The 25,014-nt window shown below is 48.9% G+C and overlaps 1 protein-coding gene across 1 annotated transcript in view; it reads left to right on the forward strand.

Annotated features, from left to right (window-relative positions):
* Positions 1-798: 798 nt before the first annotated feature.
* Positions 799-25,014, forward strand: part of LOC132577646 (shootin-1-like) — a 37,881-nt gene continuing 13,665 nt past the window's right edge. The window contains exons 1-9 of the mRNA XM_060247436.1: positions 799-913; positions 2,832-2,935; positions 3,924-3,984; positions 4,814-4,908; positions 7,225-7,381; positions 8,187-8,284; positions 10,878-10,959; positions 12,531-12,625; positions 17,362-17,515. Of these exons, the coding sequence (XP_060103419.1) occupies positions 799-913; positions 2,832-2,935; positions 3,924-3,984; positions 4,814-4,908; positions 7,225-7,381; positions 8,187-8,284; positions 10,878-10,959; positions 12,531-12,625; positions 17,362-17,515 (961 nt within the window). The remainder of the gene's footprint in view (positions 914-2,831; positions 2,936-3,923; positions 3,985-4,813; positions 4,909-7,224; positions 7,382-8,186; positions 8,285-10,877; positions 10,960-12,530; positions 12,626-17,361; positions 17,516-25,014) is intronic.

Below are 25,014 nucleotides of genomic sequence, written 5' to 3' on the forward strand. Positions count from 1 at the left end.
GTGGAGGAGTGGGAAATCAAACCCGGTTCTCCCAGATAAGAGAGCTCTGGCTGACCCAAGGCCATTCCAGCAGCTGCAAGTGGAGGAGTGGGGAATCCAACCCGGTTCTCCCAGATAAGAGAGCTCTGGCTGACCCAAGGCCATCCCAGCAGGTGCAAGTGGAGGAGTGGGGAATCCAACCCGGTTCTCCTAGATAAGAGAGCTCTGGCTGACCTAAGGCCATTCCAGCAGCTGCAAGTGGAGGAGTGGGGAATCAAACCCGGTTCTTCCAGATAAGAGTCCACGCACTTAACCACTACACCAAACTGGCTCTCAAACTGGAGAGCCCCAGATGTGCGAGGCCTGCTTGGGCTGGCTCAATCTTTAGCCAGCCCAAGTAGGCCTCACTCACCTGGGGGTTTTGTTTCTTGCATCGGGTTGCTTTTAGCTGGTGGGAGGGGGTGGCATATGCTAATGAGTTATTCTAATGAGCTCCACCACCAGTTTTTCTACAAAACGACCCCTGAGCATGACAATATCAGCTGTGTCGTTCTTAGCCCTTTTTCTAATAATCCCGAACACAGAGAGGTTGCTTCTTTCGCTGCTGCAGCACTCTGGGTTGACACTTTCATTGAGCTGTGCACTTTTCCCCTCTCGGACTCAGCTGGTTCAGCCCGCAGTAGCCTAGACTTGAAGTTGGGGTTTTTTGGTCCTGGGCATTATTGCAGATGCGGTCTCGGGAAGGCACCGAGGCTGTTCCTGATGGGCTGGGCACTGACAAGAAAGGAGTTTCACTTCCCCCTAGAGCAGGGAAACCCCATGGATATATTTAGAGGGGGGAAGACAGAGGAGAAGCGAAGCGAAGTGAGCAGCTGCTCAGCAGCCAGAAGGAGCCAAATGGAGCTCTCCCGGGAGGGATTCGGCCAACTTGCAGGTAAGGAATAGGGTTGCCAATCCCCAGGTGGGGGCAGGGGATCCCCGGGTTTGGGGACCCTCCCCCCGCTTCAGGGTCATCAGAAAGCAGGGGGGAGGGAGGGAAATGTCTGCTGGGAACTGTATTATTCCCTATGGAGATTTATTCCCATAGATAATCATGGAGAATTGATCCTTGGGTATCTGGGGCTCTGGGGGGGGGCTGTTTTGGGAGGTAGAAGCACCAAATTTTCAGTATAGCATGTAGTGCCTCTCCCCAAAATACCCCCCAAGTTTCAAAAAGATTGGACCAGGGGGTCCAATTCTATGAGCCCCAAAAGAAGGTGCCCCTATCCTTCATTATTTCCTATGGAAGGAAGGAATTGAAAAGGTGTTTGGTCCCTTTAAATGTGATGGCCAGATCTCCCTTTGGAGTTGAATTATACTTGTCACAGCCTTGATCTTGGCTCCACCCCTAATGTCTCCTGGCTCCACTCCCAAAGTCCCCAGATATTTCTTGAATTGGACTTGGCAACCCTAGTAAGGAAGGACAATCTACATGACTAATGCCCAGGGAACAGTTCTGCCTAGAGCAGGGGTGGCCAGACCGTGGCTCTTTCAAACATCTTGTGCGGCTCTCAAAGCCCCACCACCCCATCGGCCAGCTCGGAGAAGGCATTTCTCTCTTTCAATCACTTCTCCAAGCCAAGCCAGCCTGCGGTTTGGAGAATGCATTTAAAAGTTGCTTTCTTTCCACTTCTCCCTCCCCCCCCCCATCTACTTGCCTGCCTGCCTTCTTTCCTTCCTATCTTGCAGCTCTCAAATGTCTGGCATTTCTTTTATGTGGCTCTTACATTATGCAAGTCTGATCGCCTCTGGCCTGGAGCTTGACAGCTTTGGGGGGCTTGAAAGGATTCCCCCCCACACCCACGCACGTTCAGAAGAGGAGTGTAATTGCATGCTCTCTTTCTTGTAAGGCAATTTGGTCAGCCTCACCAGCATTTCTGGAACTCGGAAGCCTGGCCTGGAACACTCCAAGGGGTTACCACCTCCAGGGGGAGGGGAGGTCTCCCAGAATTATGAGAGCTCTCCAGACTACAGAGATCACTTCTCCTGGAGACGATGACAGACTTGGAGGGTGGCTTCTCTGGTGTTATTCCCCTACTGATGCCCCTCCTCTCTGCAAGCCCCACCCTCCCCAGGCACGCACATCCCCCCCCCCCCAATTTTCCCAACCCAGAGTTTTTTAAAATTTAATTTTATTATATTATAGTTATATCCCGCCCTCCCCTGACGGGCTCAGGAAAGGAAAAGGAAAGGTCCTCTGTCTGTGCAAGCACCAGTCGTTTCCAACTCTGGGGTGACGTTGCTTTCCCGAAGTTTTCACAGCAGACTTTTTACGGGGTGGTTTGCCATTGTCTTCCCCAGTCATCTCCATTTTCCCACCAGCAAGCTGGGGACTCATTTGACCGACCTCAGAAGGATGGAAGGCTGAGTCAACCTCAAGCAGGCTACCTGAACCAGCTTCAGCTGGGATCGAACTCAGGTCATGGGCAGAGAGTTCAGACCACAGCACTGCAGCACTGCTGCTTTACCACTCTATGCCACGGGGCCGGTGACGGGCTCAGGACAGCAACCCTAAACCAAAGAGGGCAGGAAAGTTTCTCTTATGGGCCACCAATCAAGAAGAAAATGCTCCTACAGGCACTTTGCGGGACAGAGCGCCTCCTGCTGAATATCAAAGGCTATGACTGGTTAAAACCCCCAGGGCATTGAGCCCCTTGCATTTCTTGGGCTGACTCTCTGCTTTGTTTGTGGGGGGCAAGACTGCCTGATGCAGCCAATCCTCCTGGAGCTTACAATAGACCCTCTAGGAAGAGCCTTGTCAGCTCTTGGAGGATTGGCTACATCAGGGGTGTGTGGCATAATATGCAAAAGAGTTCCCGCTACCAAAAGAAGTTCTGGCACTGTGGCAATTTACTCTCTGTTTCCCTCTGCAGCCATTCTGGAATCTGGCAGCGACCTCTCTGAGGAAGACGGAGAGGTATGTACCCTGCCCTGTAGCTGCAAGTGGAGGAGTGGGGAATCAAACCCGCTTCTCCCAGATAAGAGAGCTCCGGATGACCCAAGGCCATTCCAGCAGCTGCAAGTGGAGGAGTGGGAAATCCAACCCGGTTCTCCCAGATAAGAGAGCTCTGGCTGACCCAAGGCCACTCCAGCAGCTGCAAGTGGAGGAGGGGGGAATCCAACCTGGTTCTCCCAGATAAGAGAGCTCTGGCTGACCCAAGGCCATTCCAGCAGGTGCAAGTGGAGGAGGGGGGAATCCAACCTGGTTCTCCCAGATAAGAGAGCTCTGGCTGACCCAAGGCCACTCCAGCAGCTGCAAGTGGAGGAGGGGGGAATCCAACCTGGTTCTCCCAGATAAGAGAGCTCTGGCTGACCCAAGGCCATTCCAGCAGGTGCAAGTGGAGGAGTGGGGAATCCAACCCGGTTCTCCCAGATAAGAGAGCTCCGGCTGACCCAAGGCCATTCCAGCAGCTGCGAGTGGAGGAGTGGGGAATCCAACCCGGTTCTCCCAGATAAGAGAGCTATGGCTGACCCAAGACCATTCCAGCAGCTGCAAGTGGAGGAGTGGGGAATCCACTCCTCCAGATAAGAGAACTCTGGCTGACCCAAGGCCATTCCAGCAGGTGCATGTGGAGGAGTGGGGAATCAAACCCAGTTCTCCCAGATAAGAGACGGCACACTTCACCACTACACCAAACTGGCTCTTTTAGCCCAGTGGTTCATTGGCAATTGCTTACCCACTGTAGCTACCTGGGTGCCCCAGAAGGCTTCTGTGCCTTGGACGGTGGTCCTTCAGTGGGCATCTCGTTGGCCAGTGGATCGAAGGGTGTGTTGCCAGCTGCTCCCTCAGGGCTACTCCTACTATGGTCCCTGCCAAGGCCTAGTCAGGCCTGGGCATCCCTCCTGCTCTGATGAAGGAAGAACGACTCTCAAGCAAAGGTTCTCTTCCTCCTTCCCTCCTCCAGGAAGATGCTCTTCTCCAGGAAGCAGACGAGACCAAGGAGAAACTGGCCGAATTTGAACAGGGTACGTAAGAATGGGCACAGATGTGAGCCTGGGTGGATCTGCCCAGGAATATGTCGGAGTGATGTTGCCCAGCCTCATTAGGGGAGGGACGGCGGCTCAGTGGTAGAGCCTCTGCTTGGTAAGCAGAAGGTCCCAGGTTCAATCTCCGGTATCTCCAACTCAAAAGGGTCCAGGCAAATAGGTGTGAAAAACCTCAGCTGGAGACCCTGGAGAGCTGCTGCCAGGCTGAGTAGACAAGACTGACTTTGATGGACCGAGGGTCTGATTCAGCAGAAAGCAACTTCATATGCTAATTCTAGAGGAGATTTTGGAGCATCCAGCCTGACACGTAAACATCAGCCCATGGGGGAAAGCAAATAAGAAAAGCTCTGTCCTAGGTTTGCCAGCCTCCAGATGCTACCTGGAGAACTCTTGGAACTGCAACATCTCCAGTGACTCTAGAGAGCAGTTGCCCTGGAGAAGATGGCTGCTTTGGAGGTGGGATTCCACAGTATCATATCTCTGCTGAGCTCCTTCCCCAGCTCAAAGTTCCACCACTGGGTTGCCAACTCCAGGTTGGAAAATTCCCTGAGATGTGAGGGTGAAGCCTGCAGAAGGGAGGGCTTGGGAATGGGAATGGGTAGGACCTCAGCAGGGAATAATGCCACAGTCCGTTGTAATGGTAGAATATTTTCAAGCACCCCCTCGAGTTTGGCTTACCACACCCCCAAATCTTCAGGAATTTCCCAACCTGGAGTTGGCAACCTTATTTCACGGAGCTCAAGCCTGCACAGTCTGATCCCCTGAGCCTCTTTGCCTCAGTGTTCGCATTCCCCCTTTCCGTTTCCAGCTTCGGAGGCCTTGCTGGCTGAGCTGAATTCCTTGGAGGCTGAGTACGAAATCGAGAAGCGGTGCCGGGAGCAGGCCGAAGCCTACGCAGCTCAGGTGAGCTTGCTGGGGCCATGACGGTTGAGACCCGGAAGAAGTGTCAGCAAGGACTGAGGTCAGCGAAGATCATTGGGCTGAGGGCCAGGATCCAAAAACTGACCCTGCATTGAGCAAGAGGGTGGGACTAGAAGATCTCTAAGATCCCCTTCCAATTCTATGATTCTGTGACTCTGGAAATTAGTTGCAAGGGGGCATTTTCTCATATGGCATGTCCTCTCTGCTATTTTATAAACTGGGGAAATGCAAGGGGAATTGAGACAGGAGGCTTCTCCACTAGTGTGGTCTACTTCCTTACAGGGCCCTGCCCAGAACATGCCCTAAAATGTGCCACATGCAAGTTCTTCCACTTATTGGGCAGAAAGAATCCTGTTTCTCTGTAACAGGAGAAATTTTCATCTATGCTGGTGGATTGGCAGGCTAATCATTATTGACATTTCCCACTAGGGTTGCCAATCCCCAGGTGGGGGCAGGGGATCCCCCGGTTTAGAGGCCCTCCCTCTGCTTCAGGATCATCAGAAAGCGGGGGGGAGGGGAGGGAAATGTCTTCTGGGAACTCTATTACTCCCTATGGAGACTTATTCCCATAGGAAATAATGGCAAATTGATCCGTGGGTATCTGGGGCTCTGGGGGAGCTGTCGTTTGAGGTAGAGGCACCAAATTTTCAGTATAGCATCCAGTGCCTCTCCCCAAAATACTCCCCAAGTTTCAAAAGAATTGGACCAGGGGGTCCAATTCTATGAGCCCTCAAAGAAGGTGCTCCTCTCCTTCATTATTTCCTATTGAAGGAAGGCATTTAAAAAGGTGTGCTGTCCCTTTAAATGTGATAGCCAGAACTTTGGAGTTCAATGATGCTTGTCACACCCTTGCTCTTGGCTCCATTCCCAATGTCTCCTGGCTCCGCCCCCAAAGTCCCCAGATAGTTCTTGAATAGGACTTGGCAACCATATTTCCCACAATAATAGATATCTATTTGCATGCCACGTCATCTCTAGCAGAGGTGGGGGGCTGTTGGGGCTATTTTTTTAGTCTGTTTTGCCTTCTCCTACAACATAAAACTGGGGAAGACACATGCAAAGAAACCCAAAGGCTCATGGCTGAAAATTACTCTTCACTTTGACCCAGCAAACTCCCGGTCAAACCGGGAGACAGCAAAACAGCAGTTCAAAACAAGTTCAGCTCCACTGCAATCGTTTCAGTGATTTCGAAGCAAAACCAGCGCCCTTCTTCAGATATTGTCAGGGGAATGAAGGCTGAACCCCAATTCTCTAAGTTAATCACAGGGCCGCAAACTGGAGCCGGCCGTTTCACACGGAGGCTTCATCAGACATTCATATTGTTATTTTTCTAGTATGAGAATGTCCCAAACCGTGGTTAACCAGCTGGAGATTGTTGGAACTTGAGGTGATTTCCATTTTCGATAGTAATTTTTGGAATCATCTCTAATAATTTGCATAAAAATTATTTAGGCAGTTAAGAATTCTTAGCAATGCTTACTTAATAGTTGAATGATAATATGGGTTCAATTAGATCAATTGTATTTTGATGCAGGAATTATTGCCTTAGCTTTAATCTTGTTTTCGTCTTGATCGCTCTCCTTGGATGGAAAATGGTCTGCATATCTAGATACATCGATATAACTTAAAATGATTACGAGATATTTTATTGTATGTATGTAAGTATTTATGCTTGTTTATAACCTGGTTCTATAAGATTAATTGCATATGAGTATTAATATTGATATTGTATATTTTCAAAATTCAATCAAATATATAAATGAGACGTTCATATTGCGGTTGTGCAAACCTTCATATATTTACACTCCATTCAAAAGCATTTTGGGGAGGGACGGTGGCTCAGTGGTAGAGCATCTGTTTGGGAAGCAGAAGGTCCCAGGTTCAATCCCCGGCATCTCCAAAAAAGGGTCCAGGCAAATAGGTGTGAAAAACCTCAGCTTGAGATCCTGGAGAGCTGCTGCCAGTCTGAGAAGACAATACTGACTTTGATGGACCAAAGGTCTGATTCAGTATAAGGCAGCTTCATAAGTTCATTTTGAGTCAAAAAGTCCTGGCTCCTCCCAGGACATCCTGATCACCCTTGATGCCCTTGACAATCTCTGAAGAAGAGCACTGGTTTTGCTTCTGAATCGCTGAAAGGATTGTATTCAGGTCCTGCCCCAGGCTCCACCCCCCCCCTTCAAAAGAAAACCTCCAGGGATTTTCCAGCTGCTCCTTTGCCAGCAGATTACACACCTCAGCCAAGAGCTTCTGACTATTCCATCCCACCACCACCCCGTCCCTTGTTCCACCTCCTAGATGAACAAGGAAAACAAGAAGCTGAAACGGATCAGTGCAGTTCTGCTGCCGATGCTGAGCCACCTCCCGGGAGATTTTGCGAGCTTGGGCAGCGAGGACGAGATCCCTGATGAGCCAGCGCCGGATCTGGTGTGCCAGTCCTTGCAGCAAATCAAAGGTGAGTCTGGAATCCCTTTTTTTTCCTGATCATCTCCGAACGGCAGTAAAAGCGGTTGCCGGCTAGCAGGGCAGGGGGAGAAAGGGCCCTGAGCTGGAGTAGTGAATAGCAGGAGTGATATCACCTCACAGGTGTGATGTTGAGACAACACTTTAGGACCTGAGCAAAACTACGGTTAAAACCATAGCGTGTTGCCCAGATCCTAGAGCCCTGCCCTGCCAGTGACATGAGGTCACGTCCTGGCATTTGTTGCAAGTGAAACCACAAGGCTAGCACAGGGCCATTTTAAAAAATGGAGAAAATGGCAGCTTTAGACGGCAGACTCTATGGCAGGGGTGGCGAAACTGTGGCTCGGAAGCCACATGTGGCTCTTGAAGCCCCCGCTGATGTGTTGGCTGGCTTGGAGAAGGCATTTCTCTCTTTAAATCACTTCTCCAAGCCAAGGCAGCTGGCAGCTTGGAGAATGCATTTCAAGTTGCTTTCTTTCCACCCCTCCCTCCCTCCTCCCCTACCTATTTGCCTGCCTGCCTTCCCTCCCTCTGGCATCTGACATCCATGTCTTGCGGCTCTCAAACTAAATCTGACATTTATTCTATGTAGCTCTTACATTAAGCAAGTTCAGCCACACCAGCTCTAAGACATACTACGTATTTTGGGTGAAATCCCTCCCAAAAGTCTCCCCTTCACAGGCCCCACTCCCAAATCTCCCAGAATGTCCCAGGTTGGCATGCCTAAGCAGCAGTATTCCAGGCAACCCCCCCAAACTTCCCCTGTCCTTCTTTTCTTTTCTCTCTCTTGGCCCAAGACCTTCAAGCAAGGGTTTCCCAGCTGCTGCGTGAGAAGAAGGAACTGGCTGCGCAAGTGAAGGAGCTCCAGGGTTGTGTCCAGCGCCTCCAGGTGCAGGTAGGATGGGTTGCAGTTAGAGATCGAGGCTGGGCCTTGTCACATGCAGGGGGCCAGGGAGGGCCTTTTAGGCTTCACAATCCCCAGATCCCAGCGGGGGATCCCCCGGTTTTACAGGCTCCCCCCCCACCCCCACAGCCGCCATGTATCTCTAGAGCTCCGGCAGGTTTAGAAACCTGCAAACAGGTCCCGTTTTAAAATATGTTTGTGTGTTTCTGTTGTTTGTGTGCCTTTAAAGTTCAGGAGGAAACAGAAAGTACTTCATGGGGAAGGGTCAGCAGCAGCTTCTATTAGTTTTGCTTTCATTTTCAGAGCAAGTAACCAGACTCCTTAAGTGTGTGTGTTTGTGTGTGTGTGTGTGTGTGTGAGAGAGAGAGAGAGAGAGAGAGGGTTGCCAATCCCTAGGTGGGAGCAGGGGATTCGCTGGTTTGGAGGCCCTCCACCCGCTTTAGAAAGTGGGGGAGGGAGGGAAATGTCTACTGGGCACTCTATTTCCCATAGGAAACAATTCCCATAGGAAACAATGGGAAATTGATCTGCGGGTGTCTGGGGCTCTGGGGGGGGGGGTGTTCTTTGAGGTAGAGGCACCATATTTGCAGCATAGCATCTGATGCCTTTCCTCAAAACACCCTCCAAGTTTCAAAAGGATTGAACTAGGGGAGCCAATTCTATGAGCCCCCAAAGAAGGTATTCCTATCCTTCATTATTTCTAATGGAGGAAAGGCATTGAAAAGGTGTGCAGCCCCTTTCAATGCGATGGCCAGAACTCCCTTTGGAGTGCAATTGTAGTTGTTCCAATCTTGCTCATGGCCCCACCCCCAAAGTCTCCTGGCTCCACCCTCAAAGTTCCCAGATATTTCTTGAATTGGAATTAGCAACCCTAGGGCCTCTACAAGCTGCCACCACTCTGCTATGGATCTGTCTGAGAGGGCCCAGAGCACCCACCGGACCCCTGTCTTCCTTCTCAACACGTACCTTTTATCCATGCCGAAGAGACAGGAGGACCCAGGCAGTATAACAATAGGTTTATTATAAGTGCTCAAGAACAAACAAGTGGGTTGTAAATTTTTTAGTGCGATAGCGAAAAAGGATGCTTGTCACAACTTCGTTCCTGGCTCCATGGACATATGAAGCTGCCTTATACTGAATCAGACCTTTGGTCCATCAAAGTCAGTATTGTCTTCTCAGACTGGCAGCGGCTCTCCAGGGTCTCAAGCTGAGGTTTTTTCATACCTATTTGCCTGGACCCTTTTTTGGAGATGCCAGGGATTGAACCTGGGACCTTCTGCTTCCCAAGCAGATGCTCTACCACTGAGCCACTGTCCCTCCCAATGAAAGATAAAAGCCCTAATGCAAACTAACGATACATTCCCTCCATCTGATTCCAAATGCATTCACCCCTCTTTAGATGAGGGAACTCTCCTAGCTGCAGCCTATCCCCAGCTCAGCCTTTCCAGAGAGAACACTCCTCCCTTTCTTGCTAAGCCTTTATTTCTTCCTCTCAGGTCCCCACCCCTCTGTTCTCCACTGGGCAAATTTTCCCTCCAGAATGTCTGCCTACCCAATCTAAGGGACAGAAGGGATCGTGGGAGATGTTGGCCCACTAGTAATTTCAAAGCAGGCTTCTCCAGGCCCTCTAGGCCTCATGGCCCTAGGCCCAGGGCATGACAGGCCCATAGGGTTCCCAGTTTCCAGGTGGCAACTAGAGACCTACCTCTATTACAATTCATCTCCAGATGACCAAGATCTGTTCTTCTGGATATAGGGTTGCCAGGTCCAACTCAAGAGATATCAGTGCACTTTGGGGGTGGAGCCAGGAGGAAGGGTGTGGAAAGCATGACCGAACTTCGAAGGGAGTTCTGGCCATCACATTAAAGGGACCCCACACCTTTTAAATGCCTTCCCTCCATTTGGAAATAAGGAAGGGCAGGGGCACCATCTTTGGGGGCTCATAGAATTGGACCCCCTGGTCCAAACGTTTTGAAACTCAGAGGGTGTTTTGAGGAGAGGCACTATATATATAGTGGATGCCCTTCCCCCACGTTAGGGTCATCAGAAAGCAGGGGAGGGGACTGTCTGCTGGGCACTCCATTATTCCCTATGGAGACTGATTCCCATAGGGTATTATGGAAAATTCCCATAGGGTATTATGGAAAATTGATTCCCATAGGGTATTATGGAAAATTGATCTGCAGGTATCTGAGGCTCTGGGGAAGCTGTTTTTTTTTTTTTAGTAGAGACACCAAATTTGCAGCATAGCATCCAATGCTTTCCTCAAAACACCCTCCATTTTTCAAAAAGATTGGACCAGGGGGCCCAATTCTATGAGCCCCAAAGAAGGAGCCCCTATCCTTCATTATTTCCAACGGAGGGAAGGCACGCCGTTCCTTTAAACGAGATGGCCAGCGCTCCCTTTGGAGTTCAATTATGCTTGTCACATCCTTGCTTCTGGCTCCACCCCCAATGTCTCCTGGCTCCATCCCCAAAGTCCCCAGATATATAACGTCCTTAATTGTTTGTTTGTTTTTAAATAAAGACAAAAAATTGCCAATCACTGTGAAGGGCTGTTTTTTTGTGTCTTCCTCCTGCGAAGCTAGAAGAGGAGTCTTCCGAGAAGCAGAGCCTGCAGGCCTCCATGGAACACCATCAGCGGGCTTTGAAGAGGGTCCGACAAGGCAGGTTGACCACTTGGGGGCTGCCGGATCGGGGGAGAGTCGGTGGTTGGTGAGCGGTGTCAGGAGTTCTGGGCTTATTCCCCCCAACTGTAGGGTTTCTGCTTCCAGAAGCCCAAGATCAGGCATAGAAAACCTTCTTCTGGCATGATTTCTTCATACTGAGACATTTGGGGATTACCTTTATGCAGAATGTTGTTGGGTTTTCCTTTAGCAGAGAGCATGCCCACCTAAGTGAGCATCAGAGAAGAGAAACTGGCTTTTGGGAGAAGTGGCATGGGTGCCAGCTTCAATTAAGGGGCACAGAATTGAGGTGGGGGAGAGCGGGGCTGACAGGGCAGGACAGCGGCGCTTGCCGTGCCACAAGGTGGATTAGAGGTGGGGCCACCACCATAAAGGTCTGGTCCAGCTAGGGTTACCAGCGCTGGGTTGAGAAACATTTGGAGATTTGGGGGGAGAGAGAAGAGAATAAATTAGGGAAATAGAGGAGAATTGCATAGGTTGTTCTGATGTCGATATTTTAAGGAAGCTTTTTGATGGGTGCGAACCCTCAGGTCACTGTTAGCTGTGCTAAATCTTTCTCAGCAGCCTGTAGAATTTGGCATGAAATTTTATGCATAGATTCTACATTTTAGAAATGCTGTGGCTAATAGCCACTGATGGACCAGCGTAGATCTTAAGTTTTTACGTATGGAGTTTAAATGTTAAATCTTGGAGATATTTCTGTTATTTTTAGACCAATTTTATTCTTAAATGTTTTAATGAATAGTTCTTGCTTCTGACTTGTACTTCTTGTTAGCTGAATAAATTGATTGATTGATGGGGGGGGGGTGAAGCTGGAAGAGGGTAGTGTTTGGGGAAGGTGGACCTCAGCTGGGTAGAATGCTCTAGAGTCCACCCTCCAAAGCAGCTATTTTCTCAGGGGGAGGGGGAGAGAGACTGATTTTGGTTGTCAGGAGATCAATGCAAAAGTGACCAATGTCCAGGTGCCACCTGGAGGTTGGCAGCTCTAGGTCCAACAATGGAGACCAGTTTGGTGTAGTGGTTAAGTGTGCAGACTCTTATCTGGGAAAACCGGGTTTGATTCCCCAATCTTCCACTTGCACCTGCCAGCATGGCCTTGGGTCAGCCATAGCTCTGGCAGAGGTTGTCCTTGAAAGGGCAGCTGCTGTGAGAGCCCTCTCCAGCCCCACCCACCTCACAGGGTGTCTGTTGTGGGGGAGGAAGGTAAAGGAGATTGTGAGCCGCTCTGAGACTCTTTGGAGTGGAGGGCGGGATATAAATCCAATATCTTCATCTACCTCACAAGGTGTTTGTTGTGGGAGGGAAGGGAAAGGAGATTGTAGGCCGCTCTGAGACTCTTGTCCTTGAAAGGGCAGTTTCTGGGAGAACTCTCTCAGTCCTACCCACCTCACAGGGTGTCTGTTGTGCGGGAGAAAAGGAAAGGAGATTGTGAGCTGCTCTGAGACTTTTCGGAGTGGAGGGCGGGATATAAATCCAATATCTTCTTCCCAACCCCAACATCCTCTCTTGAACGCCATGTGGGCTAATGTCTCTCTTCTGTACATTTCCAGCATCCCGGCTGGTTACCCAGGAGTACGGCGAAGTATCTCGGCAACTCGATCTGGAGCAGGAGCTGAGGCAGCAAGCGGAGGAGTTTGCCCACCAGGTACAAATTTTAGGGGCAGCAGGGAACAGACTCCCCCCCCCTAGATTCACTTGGCCCCCTTTGGAGTAAGGTTGTCAACTTCCCCTTGGCCACCAGCAGGGTGTGGAGTTGCTGGATTCAGGTTGGGAAATTCCTGGAGCCTTGTGGGCAGAGCCTGGGAACAACAGGAGCCCCAGAAGGGTCCAAGGTCAGAGTCATAAGAACATAAGAGAAGCCCTGTTGGATCAGACCAATGGCCCCTCCAGTCCAACACTCTGTGTCACATATGAACATAAGAGGAGCCCTGTTGGATCAGGCCACTGGCCCATCCAGTCCAACACTCTGTGTCACATAAGAACATAAGAGAAGCCCTGTTGGATCAGGCCACTGGCCCATCCAGTCCAACACTCTGTGTCACATAAGAACATAAGAGAAGCCCTGTTGGATCAGGCCACTGGCCCATCCAGTCCAACACTCTGTGTCACATATGAACATAAGAGAAGCCCTGTTGGATCAGGCCACTGGCCCCTCCAGTCCAACACTCTGTGTCACATATGAACATAAGAGAAGCCCTGTTGGATCAGGCCACTGGCCCATCCAGTCCAACACTCTGTGTCACATAAGAACATAAGAGAAGCCCTGTTGGATCAGGCCAATGGCCCATCCAGTCCAACACTCTGTGTCACATAAGAACATTAGAGAAGCCATGTTGGATCAGGCCATTGGCCCATCCAGTCCAACACTCGGTGTCACATAAGAGAAGCCATGTTGGATCAGGCCATTGGCCCATCCAGTCCAACACTCTGTGTCACATATGAACATAAGAGAAGCCCTGTTGGATCAGGCCACTGGCCCATCCAGTCCAACACTCTGTGTCACATAAGAACATAAGAGAAGCCCTGTTGGATCAGGCCAATGGCCCATCCAGTCCAACACTCTGTGTCACATAAGAACATTAGAGAAGCCGTGTTGGATCAGACCAATGGCCCCTCCAGTCCAACACTCTGTGTCACATAAGAACATAAGAGAAGCCCTGTTGGATCAGGCCAGTGGCCCCTCCAGTCCAACACTCTGTGTCACATAAGAACATAAGAGAAGCCCTGTTGGATCAGGCCAGTGGCCATCACGTTTAAAGGGATCGCACACCTTTAAGGAGAGCCACTTTGGTGTAGTGGTTAAGTGTGTGGACCCTTATCTGGGAGAACCGGGTTTGATTCCCCACTCCTCCACTTGCACCTGCTGGAATGGGTCAGCCATAGCTCTGGCAGAGGTTATCCTTGAAAGGGCAGATGCTGTGAGAGCCCTCTCCAGCCCCACCCACCTCACAGGGTGTCTGTTGTGGGGGAGGAAGGTATAGGAGATTGTACATATGAACATATGAAGCTGCCTTCTACTGAATCAGACCCTTGGTCCATCAAAGTCAGTCTTGTCTACTCAGACTGGCAGCGGCTCTCCAGGGTCTCAAGCTGAGGATTTTCACGCCTACTTGCCTGGACCTTTTTTTGGCGATGCCAGGGATTGAACCTGGGTCCTTCTGCTTACCAAACAGATGCTCTACCACTGAGCCACTGTCCCTCCCCAAAGCCACTCTGAGTCTCTGATTCAGACAGAAGGGCGGGGTATAAATCTGCAGTCTTCTCCTTCTCCTCCAGTTGGGTGTAGTGGTTAAGTGTGCGGACTCCTATCTGGGAGAACAGGGTCTGACTCCACTCTCCTCCACTTACAGCTGCTGGAATGGCCTTGGGTCATCTGTAGCTCTAGTAGGAGTTGTCCTTGAAAGTGCAGGGTCTGTCTGAGCCCTCTCAGCCCCGCCCACCTCACAAGGTGTCTGTTGTGGGGGAGGAAGGGAAAGGAGATTGTGAGCCGCTCTGAGACTCTTCATAGTGGAGGGCGGGATATAAATCCAATATCTTCATCTACCTCACAGGGTGTCTGTTGTGGGGGGAGGAAGGTAAAGGAGATTGTGAGCCGCTCTGAGACTCTTTGGAGTGGAGGGCGGGATATAAATCCAATATCTTCATCTACCTCACAGGGTTTCTGTTGTGGGGGAGGAAGGTAAAGGAGATTGTGAGCCGCTCTGAGACTCTTTGGAGTGGATGGCGGGATATAAATCCAATATCTTCATCTACCTCACAGGGTGTCTGTTGTGGGGTGGGGGGAGGGAAAGGAGATTGTGAGCCGCTCTGAGACTCTTCGGAGTGGAGGGCGGGATATAAATCCAATATCTTCATCTACCTCACAGGGTGTCTGTTGTGCGGGGGAGGAAGGTAAAGGAGATTGTGAGCCGCTCTGAGACTCTTCATAGTGGAGGGTGGGATATAAATCCAATATCTTCATCTACCTCACAGGGTGCCTGTTGTGGGGGAGGAAGGTAAAGGAGATTGTGAGCCGCTCTGAGACTCTTCATAGTGGAGGGTGGGATATAAATCCAATATCTTCATCTACCTCACAGGGTGTCTGCTGTGGGGGAGGAAGGGAAAGGAGATTGTGAGCCACTCTGAGACTCTTCGGAGTGGAGGGCGGGATATAAATCCAATATCTTCATTTTCTTCTTCTTAAATGCCTTCCCTCCCTTTGGAAATAAGGAAGGATAGGGGAACCTTCTTTGGGGGCTCACAGAATTGGACCCCCTGGTCCAATCCTTTTGAAACTTGGAGGTTGTTTTGAGGAGAGGCACTGGATGCTACGCTGCAAATTTGGTACCTCTACCTCAAAAACAGCTTTTCCAGAGCCCCAGATACCCACAGATCAATTCTCCAGTATACCCTATGAGAATTGGTCTCCATTGGGCATAATGGAGTGTCCAGCAGACACACACACACACCGCTCATTGCATTCTGATAACCCTGAAGTGGGGGGAGGGCCTCCAAACCAGGGGATCCCCTGCCCCCACCTGGGATTGGGGAAAAAGCAACAGCTCTGTGTAAAATGCACCTCTTGTCAGTCTCTTATCTTCAAAAAATCATTCAAAATATTGGTTTGGAATATCAAACTTTACTTTACAAAACAAGTCCGGATTTTCACAATGTAGGCACAAAATACTCCAATACACTTCCAATATCAGCTTACAGGCATAACCGGTCTACAATTCTCCTGTTTCGCAGCTGCTTTATCCAAGCCACATTTTCCAATACTTGGCTTATGTTTCTCACACTTCTGTGTCATTCGCATTACATTTTCTCCAACCATCACTGAAGGTGTGTTGGGAGTATTTTGTGCCTACATTGTGCAAATCCGGACTAATTTTGAAAAGTAAAATTTGATATACCAAACCAATATTTTGAATGATTTTTTGAAGATAAGAAACTGACAAGAGGTGAATTTTACACGGAGCTGTTGCTTTTTTTCCGGTCTCCTATCCATGCGACTTTTTTCTGTTGCCTGCCTGGGGATTAGGGTTGCCAAGTCCAATTCAAAAAATATCTGGGGACTTCGGGGGTGGAGCCAGCAGACTTTGGGGGTGGATCCAGGAGACATTAGGGGTGGAGCCAAGATCAAGGCTGTGACAAGCATAATTGAACTCCAAAGGGAGTTCTGGCCATCACCTTTAAAGGGACAGCACACCTTTTCAATTCCTTCTTTCCATAGGAAATAATGAAGGATAGGGGCACCTTCTTTTGAGGCTCATAGAATTGGACCCCCTGGTCCAATCCTTTGAAACTTGGGGGGTATTTTGAGGATAGGCACTAGATGCTATACTGAAAATTTGGTGCCTCTACCCAAAAAAAACAGCCCCCCCCAGAGCCCCAGATACCCGCAGATACCAGTTTGGTGTGTGGAGAGCCAGTTTGGTGTAGTGGTTAAGTGTGCGGACTCTTATCTGGGAGAACCGGGTTTGATTCCCTACTCCTCTACTTGCACCTGCTGGAATGGCCTTGGGTCAGCCATAGCTCTGGCAGAGGTTGTCCTTGAAAGGGCAGCTGCTGTGAGAGCCCTTTCCAGCCCCACCCACCTCACAGGGTGTCTGTTGTGGGGGAGGAAGATAAAGGAGATTGTGAGCCGCTCTGAGACTCTTCGGAGTGTAGGGCGGGATGGCCTGCAAGACCATTCTTTTTAGGTCGGCTTTTACAGACTGCTGATTTATGATTACGAAACGAATGGATCCGCCAAAATGACTTTGCCCAGGGACCCTCGCTATCATGTAAACTGACAGAAATAGCGCCAGGAACATCACTGTTACTGTCAAATTATGTCAAATGTGAATTTTAGAATTGTTTTGGATAATGTTGATTTTAAAGTCTTGTATATTTATTGTATTGTATATTTTATGGATGTTGTTAGCCGCCCTGAGCCTGCTTAGGCGGGGAGGGCGGGATATAAATAAAATTTTATTATTATTATTATTAAATCCAATATCTTCATCTTCTTCATCTTCAGGTCAATTCTCCATGATTTTCTATGGGAATAAATCTCCATAGGGAATAACAGAGTTCCCAGCAGACATTTCCCTCCCCTCCCCCTGCTTTCTGACGACCCTGAAGAGGGGGGAGGGCCTCCAAACTAGGGCATCCCCAGCCCCCACCTGGGGATTGGCAACCCTACCTGTTGAGGAGCAGGCAATGCTGTTCAGGTCATGAAAAGCTGCAACTACTCTGTGGCTGCCCAGCAAGTTGCACGAGGGCGAATCAAGCCAGTTAGCAAGATGGCCACTTTCCTAGGCTCATGAGTGGGTTGCCTCTAGGGACGGCAGAGATGTTCTGACAGAAATGCTTCCCCATTGGGACAAGAGTGCGTTCAGGCTCTTCTTGGGTCTGCAGGTGAAGGGTCTGGAGGCCCAGCTGGCGGAGCGGCCACAGCCGGAAGAACTGCACAAGCTCCAGGCTGCCCTGGCCGTGGCTGCGGAAAAGCAGGTCTGCCTCGAAAGGCAACTGCTCCAAGCAATGGAGAGGAACACAGCCCTGGGAGAAAGAGGTACGGCGTGAAAAGAATTCTCGCGAAATGCTCCTGGATTACGCCATTCCAAAGTGAATCTCTCTGTCCCTGCTTTCTCGGCCGTGGGGGTAGCACTTCCTCCCTCAAATGCCCTCCCTTTCGAAGGTCTCGTAGTGTCTACCTTACTCTTTAGCAACCAGCCAAACCAGCTAAGACCTTTCTCCAAAGTCCTGTTCTCTCTTCCCCTGCTCGCAGAGGGGAGGCGGGTGGCGGCCAGAGACAGGGCCTTCTCTGTGGTGGCCCCTCAGTGTTGGAACACCTTCCCTCTGGAGGCTCTCTTGCTGCCTGCCTTATTGTGTTTTAGCAACTGGCCAAGACAGACTTTTAATTGTGGGATCCCATCCTTTGGAACTGGTTTCATCTAGGCTGAGAATGGTTTTTATGGCTTTGCATGTTGTTTTATGTTTGGTTATATGGTTTGCTTTATTATATAGGATTCTTAATTTTTATGATTTAACTAGATTGTTTGGTGTAGTGGTTAAGTGTGCAGACTCTTCTCTGGGAGAACTGGGTTTGATTCCCCACTCCTCCACTTGCACCTGCTGGAATAGCCTTGAGTCAGCCATAGCTCTGGCAGAGGTTGTCCTTGAAAGGGCAGCTGCTGTGAGAGCTCTCTCAGGCCCACCCACCTCACAGGGTGTCTGTTGTGGGGGAGGAAGATAAAGGAGATTATAAGGCGCTCTGAGTCTCTGATTCAGTGAGAAGGGCGGGGTATAAATCTGCAGTCTTCTTCTTCTTCTTCTGAGAGAACGGGGTTTGATTCCCCACTCCTCCACTTGCACCTGCTAGCATGGCCTTGGGTCAGCCATAGCTCTCTTTTCTGGGAGAACCGGGTTTGATTCCCCACTCCTCCACTTGCAGCTGCTGGAATGGCCTTGGGTCATCCATAGCTCTGGCAGAGGTTGTCCTTGAAAGGGCAGCTGTTGTAAGAGCCTCCTCCAGCCCCACCCACCTCACAGGGTGTCTGTTGTGGGGGGGGGAGGAAGGTAAAGGAGATTGTGAGCCGCTCTGAGACTCTTCGGAGTGGAGGGCGGGATATAAATCCAATATCTTCTTCATCTTCTTCTTTTTACTTCATGCTTTTCTGCACGCGTTATTTTGTCACGTGTGTGCCCTTGTTGCATTTTTTTTCTTTTTTTCCATGTAGCACTTGAAATGTTTTGACATTTTTATGATTTTATGTTTTATGTCTTAAAGTACATTTAAATTTCATGTCTATACATGAACATGTAATCTGCCCTGAGCCTGCTTCGGCGGGGAGGGCGGGACACAAATCGAAACAAACAAACCAATAAATGTGTTTTGGTCCCTCTAGTGGTCACTTCAGTATTTCAGCTCTGCATGACGGGTTTATTCTTGAGCACTTTAAAAGTGCTCAAGAATAAAAGTGCAGGGAAATAAGCTGGAGGCACAGAGATGAAATATAAAAGCAGCCACTCTAGCTAGGAGTACGTCCCTGCCATCTGTGGTAGTAGAGGGGAGGTATAAAGGGACTCCTTAAGTACTTATGTGGCCCCGTGGCACAGAGTAGTAAAGCAGCAGTCCTGCAGTACTGTGATCTGAACTCTCTGCTCACGACCTGAGTTCGATTCCAGCGGAAGCTGGATTCAGGTAGCCGGTCCAAGGTTGACCCAGCCTTCCATCCTTCCGAGGTTGGTAAAATGAATACCCAGCTTGCTGGGGGGAGAGTGTAGATCAGGGGTGGCCAACAGTAGCTCTCCAGATGTTTTTTTTGCCTACAACTCCCATCAGCCTCAGCCATTGGCCATGCTGTCTGGGGCTGATGGGAGTTGTAGGCAAAAAACATCTGGAGAGCTACCGTTGGCCACCCCTGCTGTAGATGATTGGGGAAAGCAATGGCAAACCACCCTGTAAAAAGTCTGCCTTGTAAACGTTGTGAAAGCAATGTCACCCCAGAGTCGGAAACGACTGGTGCTTGCACAGGGGACCTTTCCTTTCCTATATACTGAGGCTCTGTTCGTGTTCCCAGCCTGAAATAGATTCTCTGGAGCCTCTATTCTTTAATTGTTGTTTTCATACGGCAAGCTGAAGAGCAATTATCAGCTCACTATTGGAAAGGTTCCCTGGCAGATTAAATAAACTCAAATTAGATTGTCTTCTATCAGATAGGAACCACCAGACAACAAGACAGGGGGCCAGGTTCTGTTCCCAGGTTCATAAAGGACACAAAAAGCAAGACAAATAGGCCAAATTGTAAATCTTTTAACAAATTTTAAAATGACCTTTTAAAATGGTTTAAAGGGTTAAATAATATTAGGGTTTGTAGAATCTTTCGGGCTCAAGTGCCGTGTTCTACTGGAGAAAGTTTTCCTTCCAGATGTTTCGTTCTCAGCTGCGGAGAACATCCTCAGTGGCGTTGCAGCCAGAGCAGGCACTCAGACCTTCTTGGCTGCTGTGCATGTCACTCAATGCACAGCAGCCAAGAAGGTCTGAGCGACTGCTCCGGCTGCAACGCCACTGAGTATGTTCTCCGCAGCTGAGAACGAAACGTCTGGAAGGAAAACTTTTTCCAGTAGAACACGGCACTTGAGCCCGAAAGATTCTGCAAACCCTAATGATGATGCCAGCCGTGAAAACCTAAAATCTTTGGTTAAATAATAATCTTTAAAATTTAATAATCTTTAAAATTCTTATTTTTTACCATTATAACCCTCAAGTCATTAAATTTTAACATGAGGATTCTTTGTGGAACTTTTTATAAGGTACTTTTAAGGTTGTTCTAGATGACTAAAATGTTCTGGTCAGTGACTGTAACAATAAACTGAACTGAACCATAGGGAGTAAAACACATGTGGAAAAGGCAAAATCCCAATGTATAGGGGCACATGACTGACAAATCTAAGAAGTGTGGGAAAGCCCTTTGTGAACAGGTCTCTGGAAAGGTGGCAGATATAATAAATAAATAAACAAACCTTCCAACATTCTACCTTTCCAAATTTTGTAAGATATAACAAATAAACCAAATTTCGGCAGATATACTAAATAAATAAACCAACCCTCCGACATTCCACCTTTCCAAATTTCGGCTGGAACTCTGTACATGAAGGAATCGCTGCGAATTTCGTGTCCCGTGTACCCCTTGTGTTTTTTATATGCCTGGAAGGAAATCGAGCACCACATCACAGCTGTGACATCACAGCTTCTGGGGCAGACCCCCAGAACTCCCTCCCAACTCTCAGTGCTGCAAAAAAAAGAGATCTTTTTAGGGGTGGGGGTGGGGTGCCTCCCAATTGGCCCTGCTGCTCGAAAACAAAAGTGCTCTGTATTCCGCATGCCTGGATTCCAAAAATCACAGGAACAAGCCACTTTTTTAAAAATCATTTTTTAAATCTTGCAAAAAAACAACACCACCACCACCTCAGATCCTGAGAGCACCTCTTTGTTTTGCAGTGAAGTGCCTGGAAGAAAAGGCCAAGCTGATGGAAGCCTCCCCTCCGGAGCCCTACTGCACACCTCCCCCTCCCCCACCCCCACCCCCTCCCCCTCCCCCTTGTCCTACCCCAGTGGAGTAAGTACCTGTACTAAGCAAACGCCAGACTAAGTAACACAACCACTTAAAATAGATTGTGAAGGTCAGGGAACGGCAGAACCCACAAGGATCAAGTCTTCACAATCCACCTCTGAGGTTTTGAGCTGTAGGCAAGATCTCTTCCAGATGATGGGTTCCGTGTTTGGACCCTCCACATCCTATGCAATAAACTCCTGCACAAAGAAAGCTAGCAACTTGGGAGGGTGTGCGGCTAGCGTGGATCCCTCCTCTCAGACAAGCTCATTTTCTACACGCAGGGAATTTGTATGGAAGACAGGGCCGGCACGTGGGAGTAAGCCAAGTAGGCAGCCACCTAGCCTAGGGCACCCCCTTTCCTCATGCCCGCTGCTTTCCTGACTTCGCCGAAGCTTGAGAAGCCACGGTGGAGTCGGGGGGCGTGGCAGCGAGCACATTCACAGCCCGGCTCGGAGCACGCCCACTGCCTTTCTGACTTTGCCAAGTCGGGAAGCCTCAGTGAAGTCGGGGGGGCAGGGCATGACGTCATCAGAACGCACACACAAATTGAACACTTGGGTTGGGGGCAGGGGCGCAGGGTTCGACCTGGGGTGCAAGTAGGGTTGCCAAGTCCAAGTCAAGAAATATCTGGGGACTTTGGGGGTGGAGCCAGGAGACTTTGGGGGTGGAGCCAGGAGACAGTGGGGGCGGAGCAAGGAACAAGGGTGTGACAAGCATAATTGAACTCCAAAGGGAGTTCTGGCCATCACATTTCAAGGGACTGAACACTTTTTAAATGCCTTCTTTCCATAGGAAATAATGAAGGATAGGGGTACCTTCTTTTGGGGCACATAGAATTGGACCCCCTGGTCCAATCTTTTTGAAACTTGGAAGGTATTTTGGGGAGAGGCACCAGATGCTATGCTGCAAATTTGGGGGCTCTACCTCAAAAAACAGGGCCCCCCCCCCAGAGCTCCAGATACCCGCGGATCCATTCTTCATTATTTCCTATGGGAATACATCTCCATTAGGGTTGAAAGTCCAATTCAAGAAATATCTGGGGACTTTGGGGTTCGAGCCAGGAGACTTTGGGGCTGGAGCCAGGAGACATTAGGGGTGGAGCAAAGATCAAGGCTGTGACAAGCATCATTGAACTCCAAAGGAAGTTCTGGCCATCACATTTAAAGGAACGGCACACCTTTTCAATGCCTTCCTTCCATAGGAAATAATGAAGGATAGGGGCACCTTCTTTTGGGGCTCATAGAATTGGACCCCCTGGTCCAATCTTTTTGAAACTTGGAGGGTATTTTGTAGAGAGGCACTAGATGCTGTACTGAAAATTTGGTGCCTCTGCCCCAAAAAACAGACCCCCAGATACCCGCGGATCCATTCTCCATTATTTCCTATGGGAATAAGAACATAAGAACATAAGAGAAGCCATGTTGGATCAGGCCAACGGCCCATCAAGTCCAACACTCTGTGTCACACAGTGGCAAAAAATGTTATATACACACATACACTGTGGCTAATAGCCACTGATGGACCTGTGCTCCATACACTGTGGCTAATAGCCACTGATGGACCTGTGCTCCATATTTTTATCTAAACCCCTCTTGAAGGTGGCTATACTTGTGGCCGCCACCACCTCCTGTGGCAGTGAATTCCACATGTTAATCACCCTTTGGGTGAAGAAGTACTTCCTTTTATCCGTCTTAACCTGTCTGCTCAGCAATTTCATCGAATGCCCACGAGTTCTTGTATTGTGAGAAAGGGAGAAAAGTACTTCTTTCTCTACTTTCTCCATTCCATGCATTATCTTGTAAACCTCTATCATGTCACCCCGCAGTCGACGTTTCTCCAAGCTAAAGAGTCCCAAGCGTTTCAACCTTTCTTCATAGGGAAAGTGCTCCAGCCCTTTAATCATTCTAGTTGCCCTTCTCTGCACCTTCTCTAAAGCTATAATATCCTTTTTGAGGTGCGGCGACCAGAACTGCACACAGTACTCCAAATGAGACCGCACCATCGATTTATACAGGGGCATTATGATACTGGCTGATTTGTTTTCAATTCCCTTCCTAATAATTCCCAGCATGGCATTGGCCTTTTTTATTGCAAACGCACACTGTCTTGACACTTTCAGTGAGTTATCTATCATGACCCCAAGATCTCTCTCTTGATCAGTCTCTGCCAGTTCACACCCCATCAACTTGTATTTGTAGCTGGGATTCTTAGCCCCAATGTGCATTACTTTGCACTTGGCCACATTGAACCGCATCTGCCACGTTGACGCCCACTCACCCAGCCTCAACAGATCCCTTTGGAGTTCCTCACAATCCTCTCTGGTTCTCACCACCCTGAACAATTTAGTGTCATCCGCAAACTTGGCCACTTCACTGCTCACTCCGAACTCTAAATCATTTATGAACAAGTTAAAAAGCATGGGACCCAGTACCGAGCCCTGCGGCACCCCACTGCTTACCGTCCTCCACTGCGAAGACTGCCCATTTATACTCACTCTCTGCTTCCTATTACTCAGCCAGTTTTTGATCCACAAGAGGACCTGTCCTTTTACTCCATGATTCTCAAGCTTTCTAAGGAGCCTTTGATGAGGAACTTTATCAAAAGCTTTCTGGAAGTCAAGGTAAACAACATCTATCGGGTCTCCTTTGTCCACATGTTTGTTCACCCCCTCAAAGAAATGCAACAGGTTAGTGAGGCAAGATCTTCCCTTGCAGAACCCATGCTGAGTCTTCCTCAATAACCCGTGTTCATCAATGTGCCTACTCATTCTGTCCTTGATAATGGTTTCTACCAACTTTCCCGGTATTGAAGTCAGACTGACTGGCCTGTAGTTTCCCGGATCTCCTCTGGAACCTTTTTTAAAGATGGGGGTGACATTTGCTACCTTCCAGTCCTCAGGAATGGAGGCAGATTTCAATGAAAGATTACAGATTTTTGTTAGAAGATCCACAAGTTCAACTTTGAGTTCCTTCAGAACTCTCGGATGTATGCCATCCGGACCCGGTGACTTATTAGTTTTTAATTTGTCTATCAGTTGTAGGACCTCCTCATTTGTCACCTCAATCTGACTCAGGTCTTTCAACACCCCTTCCAAAATTAGTGGTTCTGGGGCGGGCAAAAAGTTCTCGTCTTCTACAGTGAAGACGGAGGCAAAAAATTCATTTAGCTTTTCAGCCATTTCCCTATCCTCCTTCAGTAATCCTTTTACCCCATGGTCATCCAAGGGCCCCACTGCCTCCCTGGCTGGTTTCCTACTTCTAATATATTTGAAGAAAGTTTTATTGTTGGTCTTTATGTTTTTTGCAATATGCTCCTCATAGTCCCTTTTTGCCTGCCTGATCACAGTCTTGCATTTGATTTGCCACAGCCTGTGTTCCCTTTTACTAATCTCACTTGGACTGGTTTTCCACCGCTTAAAGGAGTCCTTCTTACCTTTTACAGCTTCCATTACTTTGTTTGTTAACCACGCAGGCCTTTTCTTATGCCTGTTTGTGCCTTTCCTAACTTGTGGTATGTATTTTATCTGAGCTTCTAGGATTATAGTTTTAAATAGCGTCCAAGCTTTCTCAAGGGTTTTGACCGTATGTACCTTTCCTTTCAGTTTCTTCCTCACATGCCTCCTCATCTCAGTGTATTTACCCCTTTTAAAGTTAAACGTGGTTGTGGTGGTCTTTTTGGACAACTCCCTATTTATACAAACGGTGAAATCAATAACATTATGGTCACTGCTCCCAAGCGGCGCAATCACTTTTACATCTCTCACCAAGTCATGGGCATTACTTATGACCAAATCCAGGATCGCCCCACCCCTGGTAGGTTCTGAGACCATCTGCTCCATAGCACAGTCATTGAGAGCATCAAGAAACTCAATCTCTTTCTCTCGACCAGAACACATATTGACCCAATCAATCTGCGGGTAGTTAAAATCACCTATTACAACACAGTTTTTACG

This window comes from Heteronotia binoei, chromosome 9 (genome assembly GCF_032191835.1).
Source record: "Heteronotia binoei isolate CCM8104 ecotype False Entrance Well chromosome 9, APGP_CSIRO_Hbin_v1, whole genome shotgun sequence".
Lineage (NCBI taxonomy): Eukaryota > Metazoa > Chordata > Lepidosauria > Squamata > Gekkonidae > Heteronotia > Heteronotia binoei.